Raw genomic sequence first — 17,306 nt, forward strand, 5'->3', positions numbered from 1 at the left:
ATGGAGGAGAGGCTGCCCAGTGGGAGTTCTAGTCCCAGAGGGAATACAGCTGCTGTCAAAAAACCAGTGTAGAAATAGTGTAGGGAGCAGTGAAAAATAACTTGACCTCACTGGCTGGCCCAACCCATCAGGAACTCAACAGGCAAGGGAGCCTGGGTGATGTTCCCTGGGTTCAGCTACCTGGAGCAGAAAGCAAGGCAAAGGAGGAAGATGGCTTTGGGATGGTGGGTACATGAATAAAAATGATGTTAATTCTCCCCAATTTGATATATAGATTTAATGCAATTAAAATCCCAACAGATAACACAAATAATGAACATTCTGAAAAGGGAATTACAAAAACAATCAATTTATAATACCGTGAAAAATAATAAAATGCTGCCCTGGCTGGTGCGGCTCAGTGGATTAAATGCTGGCCTGTGAACGAAAGAGTTGCTGGTTTGATTCCCAGTCAGGGCACATGCCTGGGTAGTGAGCCAGGTCCCCAGTAGTGGGTGCGTGAGAAGCAACCACACATCGATGTTTCTCTCCTTCTTTCTCCCTCCCTTCCCCTCTGTCTAAAAGTAAATGAATAAAAATAAATAAAATCTTTTAAAAAATAATAAAATACTTAGGATTAATCAAAGTGAAAGACTTTAACAATGAAAACTTTGCATTGCTGAAAGAAATTAAAGGAGACATAAACAAATGGAAACACATCTCATGTTCATGTGTTGTAAGATTTATTGTTAAGTGTCAATATTACCCAAAGCAATCAACAGAATCAGTGCAATCCCTATCAAATTCTCAATGACCTTTTTTTTTTTTTTTGTAGAACTAGAAAAGCCCATTCTAAAATTCACATAGAATATCAAGAGGCCCTGAAGAGCCAAAAAGATCTTGAAAAAGAACAAAACTGGAGGCCTCACACTTCCTGATTTTAAAACCCAGTACAAAGCTATAGCAATAAAAACAGTATGGTACTGTCATAAAGACAGACCTAGAGCTCAATGGAATAGAATAGAGAGCCCAGAAATAAATGCTCATGTATACAGTCAACTGATATTGTAAGAGGCTGCCAAGACCACTGAATGGGGGAAAGAACAGTATTTTTCCAACAAATGGGGCTGGGAAAACTGGATATTCACATGCAAAGAAGTGAAGTTGGACCCTTACCTAATACCATACACAAAATTTAACTCAAAGTAGATCAAGGACCTAAATGTAAGCCCTAATACAATAAAAATCTTGGATGAAATCACAGGACAAAAGCTTCATGACACTGCATTTGGCAGTGATTTCTTGGATATGACTCCAAAGGCACAGGCAAGCAAAGATCAATGGATTTCATGACAATTCTAAAATTTGTGCGTTAAAAACACTATCCATAGAGTAAAAAGCAACCCACAGAATGAGAAAATACTTGCAGATCTATCCCATTACAGATTAATATCCAGAATAGAAAACTAAAATTCAATAACAACAAAAAAAACCCAATTCAAAAATGGGCAAAAAACTTGAAAAAATATTTTTCTAAAACAGATATACAAATGGCCAATAAGTACATGAAAAGATGCTTAACACCACTAACCATTAGGGAAATGGAAATCAGAACTTCAATGATATACCACCACAGACCCACTGTGATGGTTACTATCAGAAAAAAAAAAAATTAAAAACAAGTGTTGGTAAGAATGTGGAGAAACTGGAATGCTTGTCACTGTTGGTAGAAATGTAAAATGGTACAATCACTGTGGAAAACAATATGGAGGTTTCTGAAAAAGTTAAAAATAGGACTATCATATGACCCAGCAATTCTACTTGCGTCTCTTTGAAAGCAGGATCTCAAAGAGATACTGCTATACCCATCTTCACAGCAGCATTATTCACAACAGCTAAAACATGCAAGCAACCCATGTTGACCAATGAATGGATTATCAAAATGTGGTATATTCATAAATGGATTCCGCCTTAGATCGAAAGAAAATTCTGCAATAATCTATGACATGGATGGACTTTGGGAACATTATGCTAAGTGAAATAAGCCAGTTACAAAAGACAAATACTGTATGACTCCTCTTACATGAGATTCTTATAGTAGCCAAAAACCATAGAGACAGAAAGTACAATGATGACTGACAGTGCCTGGGAGGAGAAGGGAGAATTGGGAGTTATTGTTTAACAGATATAGAGTTTCAGATTTACAAGATGAAAAGAACTATGACAATGGTGGTGGTTATGGCAGTATGACAATGTGAACAAATTTAATACTACTGAACTGTATGCTCATAAGTGGTTAAAGTGGTAAATTTTATGTTACATATATTTTAAAACAATAAAAAAAAAGAAAAAGAATCCAACAGAATCATCCATGGAATTTGGTAAGCTGATTCTAAAATTCACACAGACAAAGCTTAGTATAGCTAAAGCACTGCTGAAAAATAAAGGGGCTTGCCCTGCCAGATAATGGACATGCTACCAAGCGGCAGTGATTAAGACTGTTTGATATTGGCATAGAGATAGACAAAATAACTGAAAGAACAGAATTGAACCCAAATCAGAGCAATGCCCACATGGTAGATTTATAGAGCAAGAAGAGATTACTCGATACACAAAACGAGAGAAAACGACTATCACATAGGAAAAAAAAATGGATTCCCCAAAATTATCCACAGATGAACTAAGGACTTAAATGTAAACAGCAAAATGTTAAATGTTTTAGTGAAAAACCAGGTAGCTGTTCTGACTTTGGGTGAGGAGTTTCACTAACAAGATGCAAGAAACACTAACCATAAAAGACAATATTGACACATTTAAGAACTGTCATTGCTTGAAAGGACTGTTACACAAAATGTGGCACTTTTGTTTTCAAAATGGGAGAAGACATTTGCAACATAAAAAACTTTTACCAAACCAATTATGAAAGGACAAAAAAACCAATTGAAAAAAATGGGAAAAAGACCTCATGTTTTGCAGAAAAAGAAATATATATATATATATGCATATAAAACTAAAAACATGTGACAAGATGATTGACCTCATTCTTAGAGCTACATAAAATAACACTTTACACCTGTTCAACTGGCCACAGTCCAGAATGATAATCCTAAGTGCCAGGGCACATGTGGGTTTGAAAGCTTTTCTCAAGTACTGCTGGCAACAGTGTAAAGTAACACAACCACTTTATAAGATAATGTCGAACTGTTTCCCAAAGTTACAATTCACATATCCTATAACCTAGCCATTCCACTTCTAGAGAAACTATACAGTAGGATAGCTGAATGTGAATAAAAGAGTTTAAAGCAGCAATGTTTATAACATCAAAAAACTGAAAACAACCCAAATACTCATGAACAGCATAAATGTGAGTATTCACATAAAGAAACAGTAGATCACAGAAAAGAGGAACAAATTGCAAACTCAGGGTAACATGCATGAATTCCAGTTGCATCAAAAGAGTAAGCTCCGAATGACTACACACAGTGCGATACCTGAAGTTCAAAGCACTGTATCTCATTTTTAAAAAGCAATGATGAACACAAAATTTAGGAGTGTTTCCCTCAGCGGGGGATACCGCCCCCGCCCCCGCCAATGCTCTCCCATGCGAAGAGAGCATTCTCTAGAGGGCAGAGAAGTCCACACGTAGGTGGTTAAAAGTTATTGCCAATGTTCTTACTCTCTCCCCTCCCCCCCCCAAACTGGTGAGGTAATGGGTTTACTTTGGTATTTATATTATTAAAACTTATAAATGAATTAGTATGAATAAAGTAGAACAGGCCATGCATGGACCAATGATGAGACAATCTCATGAACTAAGGATTATGCTTTAATCTGATTCTATGCAACTAGAATCCATCAAAAATGAAACAAAACAAAAAAAATTCACCCCTTTTCAAAAACCCTTAATGTTTCCCTATAGCATTGGGCCTCTCATGGGCTTTAAGCTATGAGATCAGATGTTCCCTGTATCTTCATTTCTTCAACACAATGCAAGAGAGGGAAGGACGGAGGGGAGGAGAAGAGATGGAGGAAAGAAGGATGGGAAAAAAAGGAGAAGACTGAAGGACTCAGTGATTCTTAAGGTAAGGGAAACTCATCTGACAGTCACAAGTCACTCTTAAAGTTCAGATCCAAAACAAGTGCACTGCAAACTCCTCCAAAACTATCATAGTTCTTGTGTATTTATTTTCCATTTTCTTATTTCTCTTGGGAAACCCCAAACCTTCACTATTCCACATAGCAGCTGTTAGCCACATGTAGCCATTAAATTAATTAAAATGTAACAAAGTTACAAATTCAGTTCCTCAGTCACACTAGCCACATGTCAAGAGCTGGGAAAGTTTTATTGGACAATGCTGCTTTAAACCCATCTCAGCTGAAAAGGAGCAGAGGAACTTGTTCACACAGGGGCCCTGTCGCAGGAATGCTGAGGAGTCTAGGACCTGGCAGAGAGGATCGCAGATGACAGCAGACAGAGCCAGGGAGGGCTACGCTGTCTTCCCATGGGAAGTCCTGCAGCACCACGCCCAAGACTGACAGCGCTTCAGGCAGGGACCCCAAGCTATCAAACCGGCAGGCTCGGAGAAACGTGCCATCGCTTTCACTCTACCCCAGAACTGGGTCTCTGGAAACTCAAACCTGGGAGGGTGAGGACAAGTGTTTGTGAACATCCCAGTTGACTGCTGTTCCCTCTCCTGCCCTGCCATTCAGGGCAGCTTTGTTCTGAAGAAGTACCTCTGGGGAAGGTCAAAGGAGTAGGCTGAGAGGTGCTAAAGTGTTAGCAAGCGCCACACTACAGGAATTCAAGACACTGCAGCTGCCATTCATTTTGGAGCACTGGGGGAGGGGATGGGTCCAGTCTTTCCCCATTAACCCACATCCTGGAAGGCAGGAAACAGAGAACTTCTTTGCAACATAAAGAACTTTTATTGCACCCAGCGCAATCCCTAACTAGAAAGCCTTGTACCCTGTGCTATCAGCCAGGACAAATGACCATAACCATGGACCATCACAGCAGGAAAGCCTTTGAGGTGGAGAATAGCACAGCCAAGGAAACTGAGGCCCAGACCATTCAAAGGAACCGACACAAGTTCACAGAGCCAGGCAGCAGCAGAGAGGGAATAGGGCTGACAACATTCCTGGCTCCGTTCTTCCCACAAGACGGCAGCTTCCCTAGAGTGCTCTGCCTCCTCAAGTCTGATCAGTCATCCCTCTGTCCAGCAGGGATGCCCTCCCCCTCTGCTCTCCCATGCCCGCTGCTCTCCCACAGGCCACGGCACAGAACACAGGGCTTTAAGGGGGAGCTCGTGCCACGGGGAAGATGAAGTGGCCTGAACAAAGGGGCTGGTCCTGGCTGGCAGCCAGCCAGGTTCAGCAGGTTCAGCAGGTTCAGCAGGTTCAGCAGGTTCGGCCTTTTCCTGGAAGCCACCCTCTCTTGGAAATGCTGAGGAGCCACCTGAAACAGGGGGTCAGCTCTCCTGGAACAGCTTGTCTAGCCCAGAAATAACAGCAGGATCCCAGGCCAAGTGACTAGCGAGGGGTGGAGGAAGCTGCCATGAGGAAGGAGAAAGGAGAGGGCTGTCGGGTTCCTGCGCGCCTTCTGGGGGCTCTCCCAGCACCTGGGCTCAGGCCCCAGCAGCTGCTTCTGTCAACGGGCTGTGGGTTCGCAATGTCAGCATCTGAGGCTCATTGAGCCCCAGCATGGTGCCAGATGCATGGGAAGGCACTGCAAAGAACATTTATGGAGCCAGCAAATGAGACATAGAGCTGAGGGTTGGGAGAGCCTACCCAGGGCAGCTGGGGCAGGAGTGGGAGGAGGGGGTGGAGGACTCCGCAATCAAGAAAACAGAACCTTATCTTCCTCTGGTTTCATTACCCTACAATCACGTGAGCAAAGGTCTCTCTCTGCCTGACCTTGGGGCTAGAAGCAGTGCAGGGCCACCCCTTACAGAACACTTGCCACAAAAAGAGCTAAGCACTTCCTCCCCATTTCCTCCCCATTTCAACACTATAACTTAGGTACTATCTCTGTCCTAGGGCTTAGAGTGGATTTTAGAATTTGCCCAAAGGTACGCTGTTAGTAAGAGGCTGACACTCACATGTGGCTACATCATACTTAAGAAATCACACTCTGAACCACTTGCCATCCATCCAACAAATCTCAGTGAGCACCACCTGTGGGTCAGCTGCTGGGAGCAAACCCTGCCACAGCTCCCTGAGGGCTCTCATGCTAGTTAATGGAGGAGAGAGACGGTATGAAGAAACACACACACACACACACACACACACACACACACACACCCCCCTCCCCCCCCCAAATAACATAACGTCAAAATGAGACAACTGCCATGAAGAAAAATAAGGGAGGATAAGGGGATAAAGTAGGGGATGCTACACTTTTTCTGCAAAAGGTCAGACAGTAAATATTTATGGCTCTGCCAGCAACATGGTCTCTGTTGCAACCACTCGACTCTGCAAAAGCAGCCATGGGAAATATGTACGTGAGAGGTGTGGCTCTGTCCCAATAACACTTTATTAATGGACAGTGAATTTAGGATTTCCTATAATTCTCAAGTTTCACTAAATGTTGTTCTTTTATAATTCTCACATGTCACTAAATGTCAATCTACAGAAACATAAGCAGCTTTCTTTACTTGCAGGCCACACAAAAACAGGTGGTAGCCCAGGTTAGGCCTGGGGGCTGTAGCTGGCCAACTTCTGGGACAGAGAGTGGCTGGGGTCTACGTAGAAATGTATTAATACTTTATTTTTTAACTTTTGAATTATGCTTCAGGTTATAATTTGACATCTGCATAAGACACATACTTTAGAGTGGTCAAGGAGGCCTGAGACCTGAATGAGGCAGGCAATGAGCCCTGTGAACAGCAAGTGCAAAGGCCTGGACTGTGCCTGGAGGGGAGGGAAGGAGGAAGACAGGCCAATCACATGGGCCTCCAGGCCCTGGTGAGGACTTTAGTCTAAATGTGACTGCAATGCATAAATAAGTAGAACAATAAATCAATGTCTCTCTGACTCTCTCCCTCCCCTCCCCTGCTTGCTCTCTCTAAAATCAATGAAAATAAATAAGTAGATAGATAGGAAGATAGATAGATAAATGTGATGGCACACCTCTGAGCTCTGGCACTTAATAGCTTTGTGTCCTTGGGCAGGTTCTTAAACTTCCCTGTGCCTTATTTCTTAACAAAATGGAATGATAATGGTACCATTCTCAGCAGGTGGCAGAACCTAGTGAGCATAATGCTCTATGTGAATGTTAGCTGCTGATATTCGTACTGGAGTTCAGCTGGATGAGGCAGAACTGGGAGAAGTGGTGAGAGCTTTCGTCAAACTCACCGACGATGTCCACCACGTCTGGCCGGATGAGCGGTTCTCCGCCAGTAAGCCGGATCTTGTCGATGCCCTCTTTCACAAAGAGCCGTGCCAGAGTCAGGATCTCCTCTGTGGTCAGCAAGTCGGCCTTGGGGGTCAGTGAGACACCCTCCTCAGGCATGCAATACTGACCTGCAGGGAAGGGGTGTGGAGGAATGGTGACAGCAGTCACACCCACAGTGTGTCCAGTCCCAAAGCCCTTATCAGGCCAGAACTTTCCCCTGAACCCCACCCAGAGGGTGAGGAGAGTCCTCGACAAATCTGAGGTAGTACAGACCCTGGGCCAGATTCTCTCTGGGCCTATGAAATAGGAACACTCCCTCCCCACAGTGGGGAGCTGAGGGCACCGGTTAAAGATATGCTAGGCAGACACCAGAGCTTGGCTTGAGGTAGGGGGATGCCACAATGCTGACTCCCCAGTGCTGGGCATGGCCTGCCTGGAGGGCCAGGCTCCTGGGCCCATTCCTTCTGCCATTGTTCACCCTCTCTCATTTCATTTGGTTTTGGCAAATAGTTATCCCTCTATGTGTGTCATGGGGTAAAAAAGGCTAAAAAGTATTCTCTGGCCCTAGTAAAAGCCACTGTTCTCTGTAGCTACAAGTGTTCGTATGAACAGCCTATCTATTTCAGGTTATTGTCAGTGCTGTTCCATAGGTTGGAAAACTCAGGTACTACATGTTCAGGGCGAGGTAGCAGAAGCGCGTAAGTGAGCGGAGCCCTGGCGGGTGAAGGGGAGCCAGCCCCACCATCAGACCAGTGATGCAGTGTTATCAAGGATGGGGCAAGATCTGTTAGAAGGTAACTTAGCCAAATTAGTGAAGGGTCCGGATTTGGTCTTTTAAGACTGAACAGAACATCAGTACTGCATGGAGTAAGTATCGTTTGGTTAAACATTGACTATGTACAAATATTTACTGAGCCATGAAATAAACACATTTCTTATTGTGAGTTACAGAGGAAGAAGGGGAGGAAGGGAGGGAAGGGGCCAACAAACTTTAGAAGTCACACAGCAGTGGATACACCCCCAGAGCAGTCTTCATGAGATTATGAAAGGAGGACTGTGGATCTCACATGTTTAGAGTGTCTAACGTGGCCTGAACTTTGGGCACTTCAGGTCAACAGGAGGGAGGAAAAAACACTGAAAGAGTGAGAGATTCAGACCCAATCTTGACCCTAAACACACTAGCAATTCTGTTCTCAAATCTAATCTCTAGTAGAGCCCAGCTTCCAGGATCATAAAACTCAGCCGTGACCCCAGTGTTGCCCCTGAACCCCACCGGGTAAGCAAGGAAGATGGGCGGGTGGGGACGTTAGAAAGAGGCACTGGGAAGATTGAGAAGGACTCCTGGCACGGGGAGATTTCAGCAGGGGAGCAGGAGCCCTAAGAGGGCCCGGGAAGCAGACTCACATCTGAGGTTGCACTTCTCGGTGAGGGAGATCCGAAGGTAGCTGTGATGGCGGCCAAAGCTGTCAGTGAGGAAGGCAGAGAAGGGGGCCGCAAACTCCCTCAGAAACTGCCTGCGCCTGGGCAGCTCCTGCAAGGACAGGGTGGAGAGGAAACTCACAGGAGTGGGGCGAGGAGAGCACACCCGGGGAAAGCACACCTCTAGAGGATAGCCCCCTCCCACTGACACCCCCAATCTCTGACATCTGTGCAGCAGCACCTCTAACCTTTCCACCCATGGGAGTTCTGCAGTCCTGGGGGAGCTGGGATTGCTCCGCATCCACAGACTGGCCCGAGGGAAGGACCTGTCCCTAGACCCTGACACTCAGCCCCCGGTGGGAGTGGGACCTCTGCAGGGCATGCCCATCCCCCGCTCAAAGGAAGCGTCTCCAGGAACAAACATCTCCAGGATCTCTTGGGCAGGTCACTGGGAGAGAATGTGCCACTTGGCAACCATGCCAGCTGGCAAGCAGGCCCAGAAAGAAGGGAGGAAGTGGGTAACTGAGAGGGACAGTGGCACCATTGCTGCCCTGCCTGGGACTTGGTGAGCCACGTCTCCAACCAAGACCTCCCATTTCTTCCCTTTACAATGGGAGACAGAAGGAGCTCAAAGCAGAATCACTAACTCTGGGGCTGGGTATTACACAAGCTGCCTCCCCCTTGACCGTCTCCCAGTTGGCTGGGCTCCCTGGGGCACCCCCACTGCTCAAGAGGACCCAACAGGATAAGCCAGCAGGGGCAGCGGGGAAGGTATTCATACAGGGAGGGCTCCCTTCACCCAGAAGGCCTTTGGGGCAGGGACAGCAGAACCAGGGAGATCTGTAGAAGGAATGAGGCCAAAAGCCCCCAGGAAGGCAGAATGGAGGGGCTGGAATGACCATGCAGAGATTACTCCAGCCTTTATTCTTCACCCTATCCACTGCCAGAAGGAAGAATTATGTACCCATTGTCTGAGGCCTAAGGGGAAGGAGGTTGCTGGAGGTTCCCTGCAAGGTCCAAACTCCTGCCAGGGAGAGAAAGCAGGCAGCTAACTTCAGCTTTTCCAAAGTCTGATCTCCCACCTTGAGAGCAAAACCCTGGGTCAAGACAGATGCTGATGAGAGAACTGCTCCAAGGAACATTTGCAAAGCATCTTAAAGTTCCAAAAAAATATTCGCTGTTCAAGTCCCACACCTACCCCATAAAGGATTATTATAACTAAGGCTTGTGGTCCAAGAACATCCTTGGCAGAACTAGGATTCAGATCCAGGTCTTCTGATTCCAAGTTCTAAATTCTTTCCTTTAATTGCATAGGGTGAGTCTGAGAAAACACATGGGGCAGTCCACCAGGCAAACAGAAGTCATTTCTTTGGGATCCTTAGAACAAAGAAATCATGACATTGGCAGTCATCCATGAGGTCTACGGGCTGGGCTCTGGATTGGGGGCAAGAACCCCTGGTTTCTGGACCAGGTGTGACCTTACATACTGGAGAAGTTTCCCTAATTCCTCAAGGCCTGTTTTCCCAGTTGTATAATAAGAAGAGAATAATGGCGAAGTAAGGGAAGGGGAGGGGGCCAGAGAGCTGGTGGGTAAACACCTAGGGTTATGATGATCTTGTAACCTAAGAGAGTAGAAGGCCTCAGGCCCTCTTGAAGTCCAAGGTAGCTGTTATCCTGCACCCAGGAGGGAGAAACATTTGCTTCAGTGACCTCCTCAGCCCTGCCTGTACAATAGAACCATATGGGGAGCTTAAGAAAAATATTCCTTTGGAGATCAACTGAATTTGATTTCTGAGCATTTGTGTTTTTCTCTCTCCAATGCCACAGACTGGCTCAGGAGACAGAGGGATAGGAGGAGTGAGAGTTTGGTGTGGATGCTTCCATCAAACTGACCTCACTCTGCCCACACTGAGACCAGTGTCCTGCATCCTCTGAGAAACGCTGTTCACAGTAACGACAAGTAAGCGGCAGTCATTGCTCTGAACTACAGTCTGCTATACTCATAACAGTGCCTTCCTCCCTCCCTCCCTACCCCACTGCCTTTCCACTGGTAGCCTTGGGGGTGGAGCAGGGGACATTCCAGAGCCAAGAGTCCCATTGGCCACCAGAGTCCAGGAGGTCAGATACCTGGGAATCTGGATTTATGGCACAGTTGCACCTGCTCCTCCATCAACAGTTATTTGCAATTCATTAATTTGTTACCCCAGACCCCACCTCCTCACTTGCTAAGGTGCCCAGGCCTGACCCTCATCTTAGCACACAGGGGAGGTGGCTGGGTGAAGGAGGAGCCAAAATGAATCCACGAATTGGGTGCAAGTGAGAGGACCAAGGAATATGACTCAGCAGAAATCAAGAAGCAAGCAGTGCAATGGGGCAATCAAGAATGGATTAGGTATTTTGTCCTCCCCAAGAGAGGGGCAGGCCAGATTTCAGTTTTGAGATCTGGAGTGACCTTATCTAGATTCATTCAGACTCTGTACTGCCAGTATCTGACCCAGCCCCCTATTCTTACACACACACACACACACACACACACACACACACACACACACACACACACACTTTCTCTCTCTCTCTCCCTCCCTGCCCTCCGCCCCAGATAATAACAAGCTTCATCCCTGCCTCTTTTCTCCTCCAACATTGCGTGTCCTAATTTCTTCCAGTTTTTTTCCTTTCTCTTAAATCCTCTTGAGGTAAAAACATCAGTACCAGTCAAATGAGCCCAGGACTCAGAGGGAATTGGCACCAGATACGGTAGACAGCAAATGTCTCTCACCCAGGAAGGGCTGGACATGACAGAAGTAGAATGCCCTTAGCTGCTTGTATTCCCAGGGCCTCAACTTGGAGCAGGCAGTTTCCCCTGTGTGGGAAGCTCTTCTGTGTGACTTCGTATCCTGGTGTCTACACAGTATGTTGGTATGAAGTGGCAAACTGTATCAATGAACATAGAGGCAGGTCCCTAATCCAAAGAGAAAGGCAGTGTGCGCAAAACCCCAATTACATTGGGATCAGCATTCATTTCTGGGCTGGACTTGACTGTCAAAATAGTTTAGCCTACCTGGTACAGTGGTTCTCAACTCCTCTTGCACACCAAAATCACTGGAAGAGTTAGGTACTGATGCCAGAGCCCCACCCAAAATTCTGACTCAACTGCTCTGGGATGAGGCCCCAGCTTTGCTGTTTTGTTTGAAGTCCTTCAGCTTCTTACTCTGCAGCAGAGACTGAGAAAGACGAGCCCAGCCGCACCAGGAAGAGGTGTCATTTTACTCCAGCGGTGGTTGGGAGTAGGTAAACCTGAATTACAAGTTTGGCTGTTACTACAGTCTTTGAGCTAAATCCTTTAAGTCTTAGTTTTCTTATCCATAATGTGTGGATAATAATTCTACCTAAGTCAATGGGAGATGTTCCTGGCACAGAGTAGGTAGGTATTAAATATGTGATTCCTGACATTTTCTTAAAATAACTCCTACTTACATATATTCAGTCATCAATTATTCATGAGGAGCACCAGCTGTGTGTGCTGTGACTCGTTTTCCCACCCTTGTCAGCTTCCCCAGTCCTGCAACATGGGCCACGACTGGGATTTCTGAACTGCTGTCATGCACCCAAAGCAGGACAGTGGTATCTGTGCCCCTCCAGGACTACCGACAGTAGTGCTAACAACCAGGTACGCAGTGACCTACCACATGCTATTGGTTATGTCTTGTCTCCCTGCCTGGTGCAGATTGGGGTGGAGTAAGGAGGGTGGGGGCGGTGGGGAGGTGGTACAAAGGAATTAAGTGCCCCACCCCAGCTGTTATTCACGGACTTTGGGCATTTGATTTCAGTGCTAAAGGCCAGCCCCCAAACAGCGCTATAGTGTACAGAGAGTAGCAGGGTTATTCAGGAGAAAAAGTACATGCCAAACTAAAACATAAGTGGCCCTGGTTGACCTATTTGCGGTGACATATATCACGGGTGCCTCAAAATTAATCTGATACATGAGGACTTAGGCCTAGCACCCGCCTCTCCCCCATCCCGACCCTAGGTGTGAAGTCTTCACATCCACGGTTCCTGACAAGCAATGTCACACTTTACCAATGCAAATCTTTTAAAGAGCTAGGCAGGCTGAGTTAAGATAACACACTGCTTTCCCTCCGCCTTCTCTCCCTCCCTGTGTCCCTGCCCCAGGCCAGGCCCTGCTGTCCCCTCCTACTTTCCCATATTCCTCGTTCCTCTTTCTTTTCTCAGTAACCCCCTCTCCAACAACTTTTCTTTCCAGGCATTTGCACAGCTGGGTGCCATGGCCTTGTAGAGCCCCTCTCCCTTCTGCCCCAAGGCAGCAGGCCCAGCACCTGAGGCCAGCCCTCTGAGGCCCCACGAAGCCTGCATGGAGCCTGAGAGGGACAAAGAGGGCTGTAGAGCTTCTGGACTGGGGTAAGCCCTGCAGAGAAGACTGGGCCACCCCTCTCACCATGGCAGGCAGCTGTCTCTCCTTTATACCCCCCCACTGAGCGACATACCACCACTTCCCCTTTTTACATGTAGAAGCTGCTCAACCTGTCCTTGGACCAAACCCAGGGCATCCTTTCCACTGTCCTCACAGCCAGCTCCCACTCAACTCCTCACACTTCTCTTACACGCACACCCTGACACAAAAAATATTAGCTATTCAGTGGCTTTCCTGTTTGTCTCTCCAAGCACCCCCTTCTCCAAACCAGAGGGCCAACACTCTGGGGGGGGTTGTGGGAAGAGCTACTCTGCAGGAAGGGAAGAGGGAAGAGGGGTCCCAGGCACCTCTCCCCGCCCTGCTCTTGCCAACTGGCAAGCTGTGGGATAGGCTGAGATATATATATATCTGCAGACTTGTCTCACTTCTGAGGGTCTCTTAAAGGCAGTCTGTGCTCTCCTTCCACTGTGCAAACATGGGCTGGTTCAACTCTCTGGTTTTAAAGACCTGAAGAGGGAAGAAGTAACCGCCCCAGGAGCCAGGTAAAATTGGAGGAGAGCAAGGGAGAAAAGTTGGGGCTCTGTTTATGATTTATGCCTCCTCACTGGCTGGGTCCCAAACAGCCAAAAATATCTGCTGACTTCAGCGCCTGCAGAGTGCAGTTAAACACGGTGGGGAAATTCCAAGAAAGGTGGGCAGCATCCAGCAGTCAAGGAACAATCTGTCTGCTGAAGATAACCCTAGTGGGGGGCATCCAAGACGAGAGGTCTGTGATCAAATAGTTGACAGAATGACTCTCTTCCATGTCTAGGTGGGAGAGGACTAAGGAGAGACAGCACAGGCCCATGGCAACAAAGATAATAGTAACTACAACAAATGCATAACTAACATGGCATTTACATGTGCCAGGTTTTGTTCTAAGTATACATGTATATACATTAACTCCTTTAATCCCTATAACCACACTATGGAGTAGACACTATTATTCTCTCTTTACAAATGAGACGACTGAGGCACCGAGAGGTGAAGTTCATATACCTAGTATGTGCAGGGCTGGGATTCAAATCCAGGCATTCTGTTCCAGAGTCCCTGTTCTTACCTGCTAATTATAGCTCTCCCCACAGTATAAAGGAACAAGTAGGGGTAGCCTTTTCCCTGTCCTCCCCATAGGCACTGGAGCAGGGGTGTCCAATTTGCAGCCTGCAGGCCACATGTGGCTCAGGATGGCAATGAATGTGGCCTGACACAAAATCGTAAATTTACTGAAAACATTGAGATTTTTTTGTGTGTGTGATTATGTGTCACAATGTATTTAATGTGTGGTCCAAGACAACTCTCCTTCAGTGTGGCCCAGAGACGCCAAAAGGTTGGACACCCCTGCTAGATAGAGTTTGAGTTCGTGCTCCTCTACAGCCCTATGACTCCAGGGAAGGTAGCGTCAATGAGTCCTCACACCTGAAACACAGATTCGATGACTTACTCTGAGGACTAAAGAACTTAGCACAGGTACAGAATGATAGGGGCAGGGAGAAGAAACTTCTCTTTTCCAGAACTGTTTAAAGATCTCTCAGCAAGCTTTGCTTTCCTGTTTTTCACTCAGTGGAGTTCAGGAGTCAAGGATGCTGGAGAACTTCACTTGCCAGCAACTGGGCCTGCTCATCTGAGCATCCCAGAGGGGAACGCAAGTTAGGCTCCCCCTCATCGGGCAGTGGTGGGCGCTGGGGAGCACGATCAGATGAATCCCAGGACATGAAGCCTTGTGCTGGGACATGGGAAGAGAAACACCAGATGGGTCTAAAAATGAGGTTTCTCCAAATAAAAAGAGATGCTTCTCCTAAAATTATTCTCTGACCACAATCTTAAAACTTACAATATGCATCACTTTGAGAATGCTGTCCAGGGCCTAGGGGGCCGATCCCAGCCCTCAAGAGACACTGGAATCCTTAACCTGAAAGAGCCCAGGTCCTGCTCCAAGGCTGCTCTAAAATGAGGCTGAACCCTCCTGAGGGAAATAAAAATGAAACGGGAAGCCAGTCAGAGCCCTGTGTCTACCGAAGTGACAACTGACTATCGGTGGCACCAAGGTGACATTTTTAGTGTCACCTCACAGCAGGGTGTCACAAGGACACCTGATCATACACAGGGGACCTCGGCTAGGGGATAGGGAGAAAGAGGTTCAGTGTGTGAGGCAGGGCTGACAGGACCTAGGGTCCTACCGCCTGCTCCCATCTCGGGTAGCCACTCACACCTGGTGGGGGTTGCACAGCTGGGTGGGCGGGGATGTTTCTAAGCAAGACCCCAAAGAACGAACCCCCTCCCCCATCCTGATGTAAGTACTGGAAGAGACTGGGCAGTCTATCTGGAGAACATCTTTCCACTCCTCTCCCCCAACCCAATTAAGTCAGGAGGGGCCCCTCCCAGAGGAAGCGGCCTCAGACGGGCCGGGGTTTATAAGAGGCAGCTTGCCAGGCCGCCCCTCTCCGGGGCAAGAAGTACATGCTGGTGAGCTCACCTCCGCGGCAGGCTGGGAGGGCTCCCCGGGGCGGGGCTGCGTCACAGGAGCCCCTGAGCTGCAGCTCCGGACACTGGACCTCAGGACCTGCCGCAGCATCCGGGACACCGGTCCCGCAGCCATGAAGCCTCTTGGCCTGGTCGAGAGTCCCTCGAGTAACCAGCTTCAGAAGCCCTCTAGCCCGGGACTCACTGCCCCGGGTCATCGCGGCAGGGGCGGGGCGGGGCGGGGCCCGTGCAGCCAATCGGTGAGGGCTCCTCGCCGCGCAGCCTTCTGGGAGTTGTAGTCCACGCCTTGTGCTCCCGTTCCACGGCGGGTAAGACCTTTCTGGGCTTGGAAAGCACAAGTTCAAACTCGCAGAATATCCCAGGTCTTTTCCTACGGGCTTCTCTGGCTGCTCTGGTCCTGCGCTTAGGTCATGGTGTGACTGACATGAAGTACTGAAGGCAGAGCAGGACTAGGGCCAGGTGAATAAAGCATTGTTTTGGGCACAAAATTTAACAGGGTGCCAAAAAAGTAGGTTATCAAGATAAATAATATTTTTTCCCTGGCTGGTGCGGCTCAGTGGACTGAGCGCCGGCCTGCAAACCAAAGATAAATAATATTTTAATGCTATATTTGGGAAGTCAGAATCAATGCAAAAACTTCATAAGGAACAAAATATCAACATTTTATATAAAAACATGATCTGACCCTGCACGTTTATAACTCATCTCACTTGCTTCACAGTAGTCTAGGACCTGGTTGTAGGATAGTCAGCTCTCTCAAGATAGGCTTCTCCAACTATGCCCCCAAAGGAGATAAATAATCTTGGCCTCTCCATTTTAAAAAGGAGTATATGGGAAGTCATAGCATGAGTGGATAGCATGTTTTTGATGCTTCCTGCTCCAAATGGTTGCAAGCTCCATGCTATGCAACATTTATCACTTACAATAATCCTGCAATTAACAAAATATCAATCTTGCAGCTGAGGAAACAGGCTTAGAAAGGTTAAGTGATTTTCCCAAAGTCGCAGAGTTGATAGGTGGCAAACCTGGGATTTAAACCCAGGATATATTACCCAGCAATTTCATTTCTGGTAATTTATCTGAAGAAACCCAAAACACTAATTTGAAAGAATGTGTGCACCCCTGTGTTCTTTGCAGCATTATTTACAATAGCCACGATTTGGAAGCAGCCCAAGTGTCCATAGTAGATGAATGGATAAAACAGCTGTGGTACATTTACATAAAGGAATATTACTTGGCTGTAAAAAAGAAGAAAATTTTACTCTTTGCAACAGCATGGATGGACCTAGAGAACATTATGCCAAGTGAAATAAGTTAGTTTTAGAAAGATAATTACCATATGATTTCACTCATACGTGGAATCTAATAAACAAATTGAACTAACAAGCAAAATAGAGATAGATTTGTATATAGAGAGCAGGCCAACAGCTCTGGGGGGACATTAGGGGACAGTGGAGGGGTCGAACATAAAAGAGAAAAAGAGGAAGAACTCATGGGCATGGACAATAGTGTAATGATTGTTGCATAGTGGGGGTGGGTGGAGGTAGAAGAGGGTATAGAGGGGAT

General features: G+C 46.9%; 1 protein-coding gene across 3 annotated transcripts in view; it reads right to left on the reverse strand.

Moving 5' to 3' along the window:
• Positions 1-15,901, reverse strand: part of MOCS1 (molybdenum cofactor synthesis 1) — a 37,390-nt gene extending 21,489 nt beyond the window's left edge. For 2 of the 3 annotated variants that reach the window (XM_054569324.1, XM_054569326.1), the window contains exons 1-3: positions 15,733-15,901; positions 8,777-8,903; positions 7,333-7,500 (exon numbers count right to left, since the gene is read on the reverse strand). In XM_054569324.1, coding sequence (XP_054425299.1) covers positions 7,333-7,500; positions 8,777-8,903; positions 15,733-15,855 — 418 coding nt within the window. In that variant the 5' untranslated portion in view covers positions 15,856-15,901. Of the gene's footprint in view, positions 1-7,332; positions 7,501-8,776; positions 8,904-11,942; positions 12,016-15,732 lie in introns of those variants that run through there. The other variant, XM_054569325.1, reaches the window with a different exon arrangement.
• Between the last annotated feature and the right edge of the window lie 1,405 nt (positions 15,902-17,306).

This window comes from Pteronotus mesoamericanus, unplaced genomic scaffold (genome assembly GCF_021234165.1).
Source record: "Pteronotus mesoamericanus isolate MK-2021 breed Mesoamerican mustached bat unplaced genomic scaffold, CSHL_Meso_final contig_20, whole genome shotgun sequence".
Classification (NCBI taxonomy): Eukaryota; Metazoa; Chordata; class Mammalia; order Chiroptera; family Mormoopidae; genus Pteronotus; species Pteronotus mesoamericanus.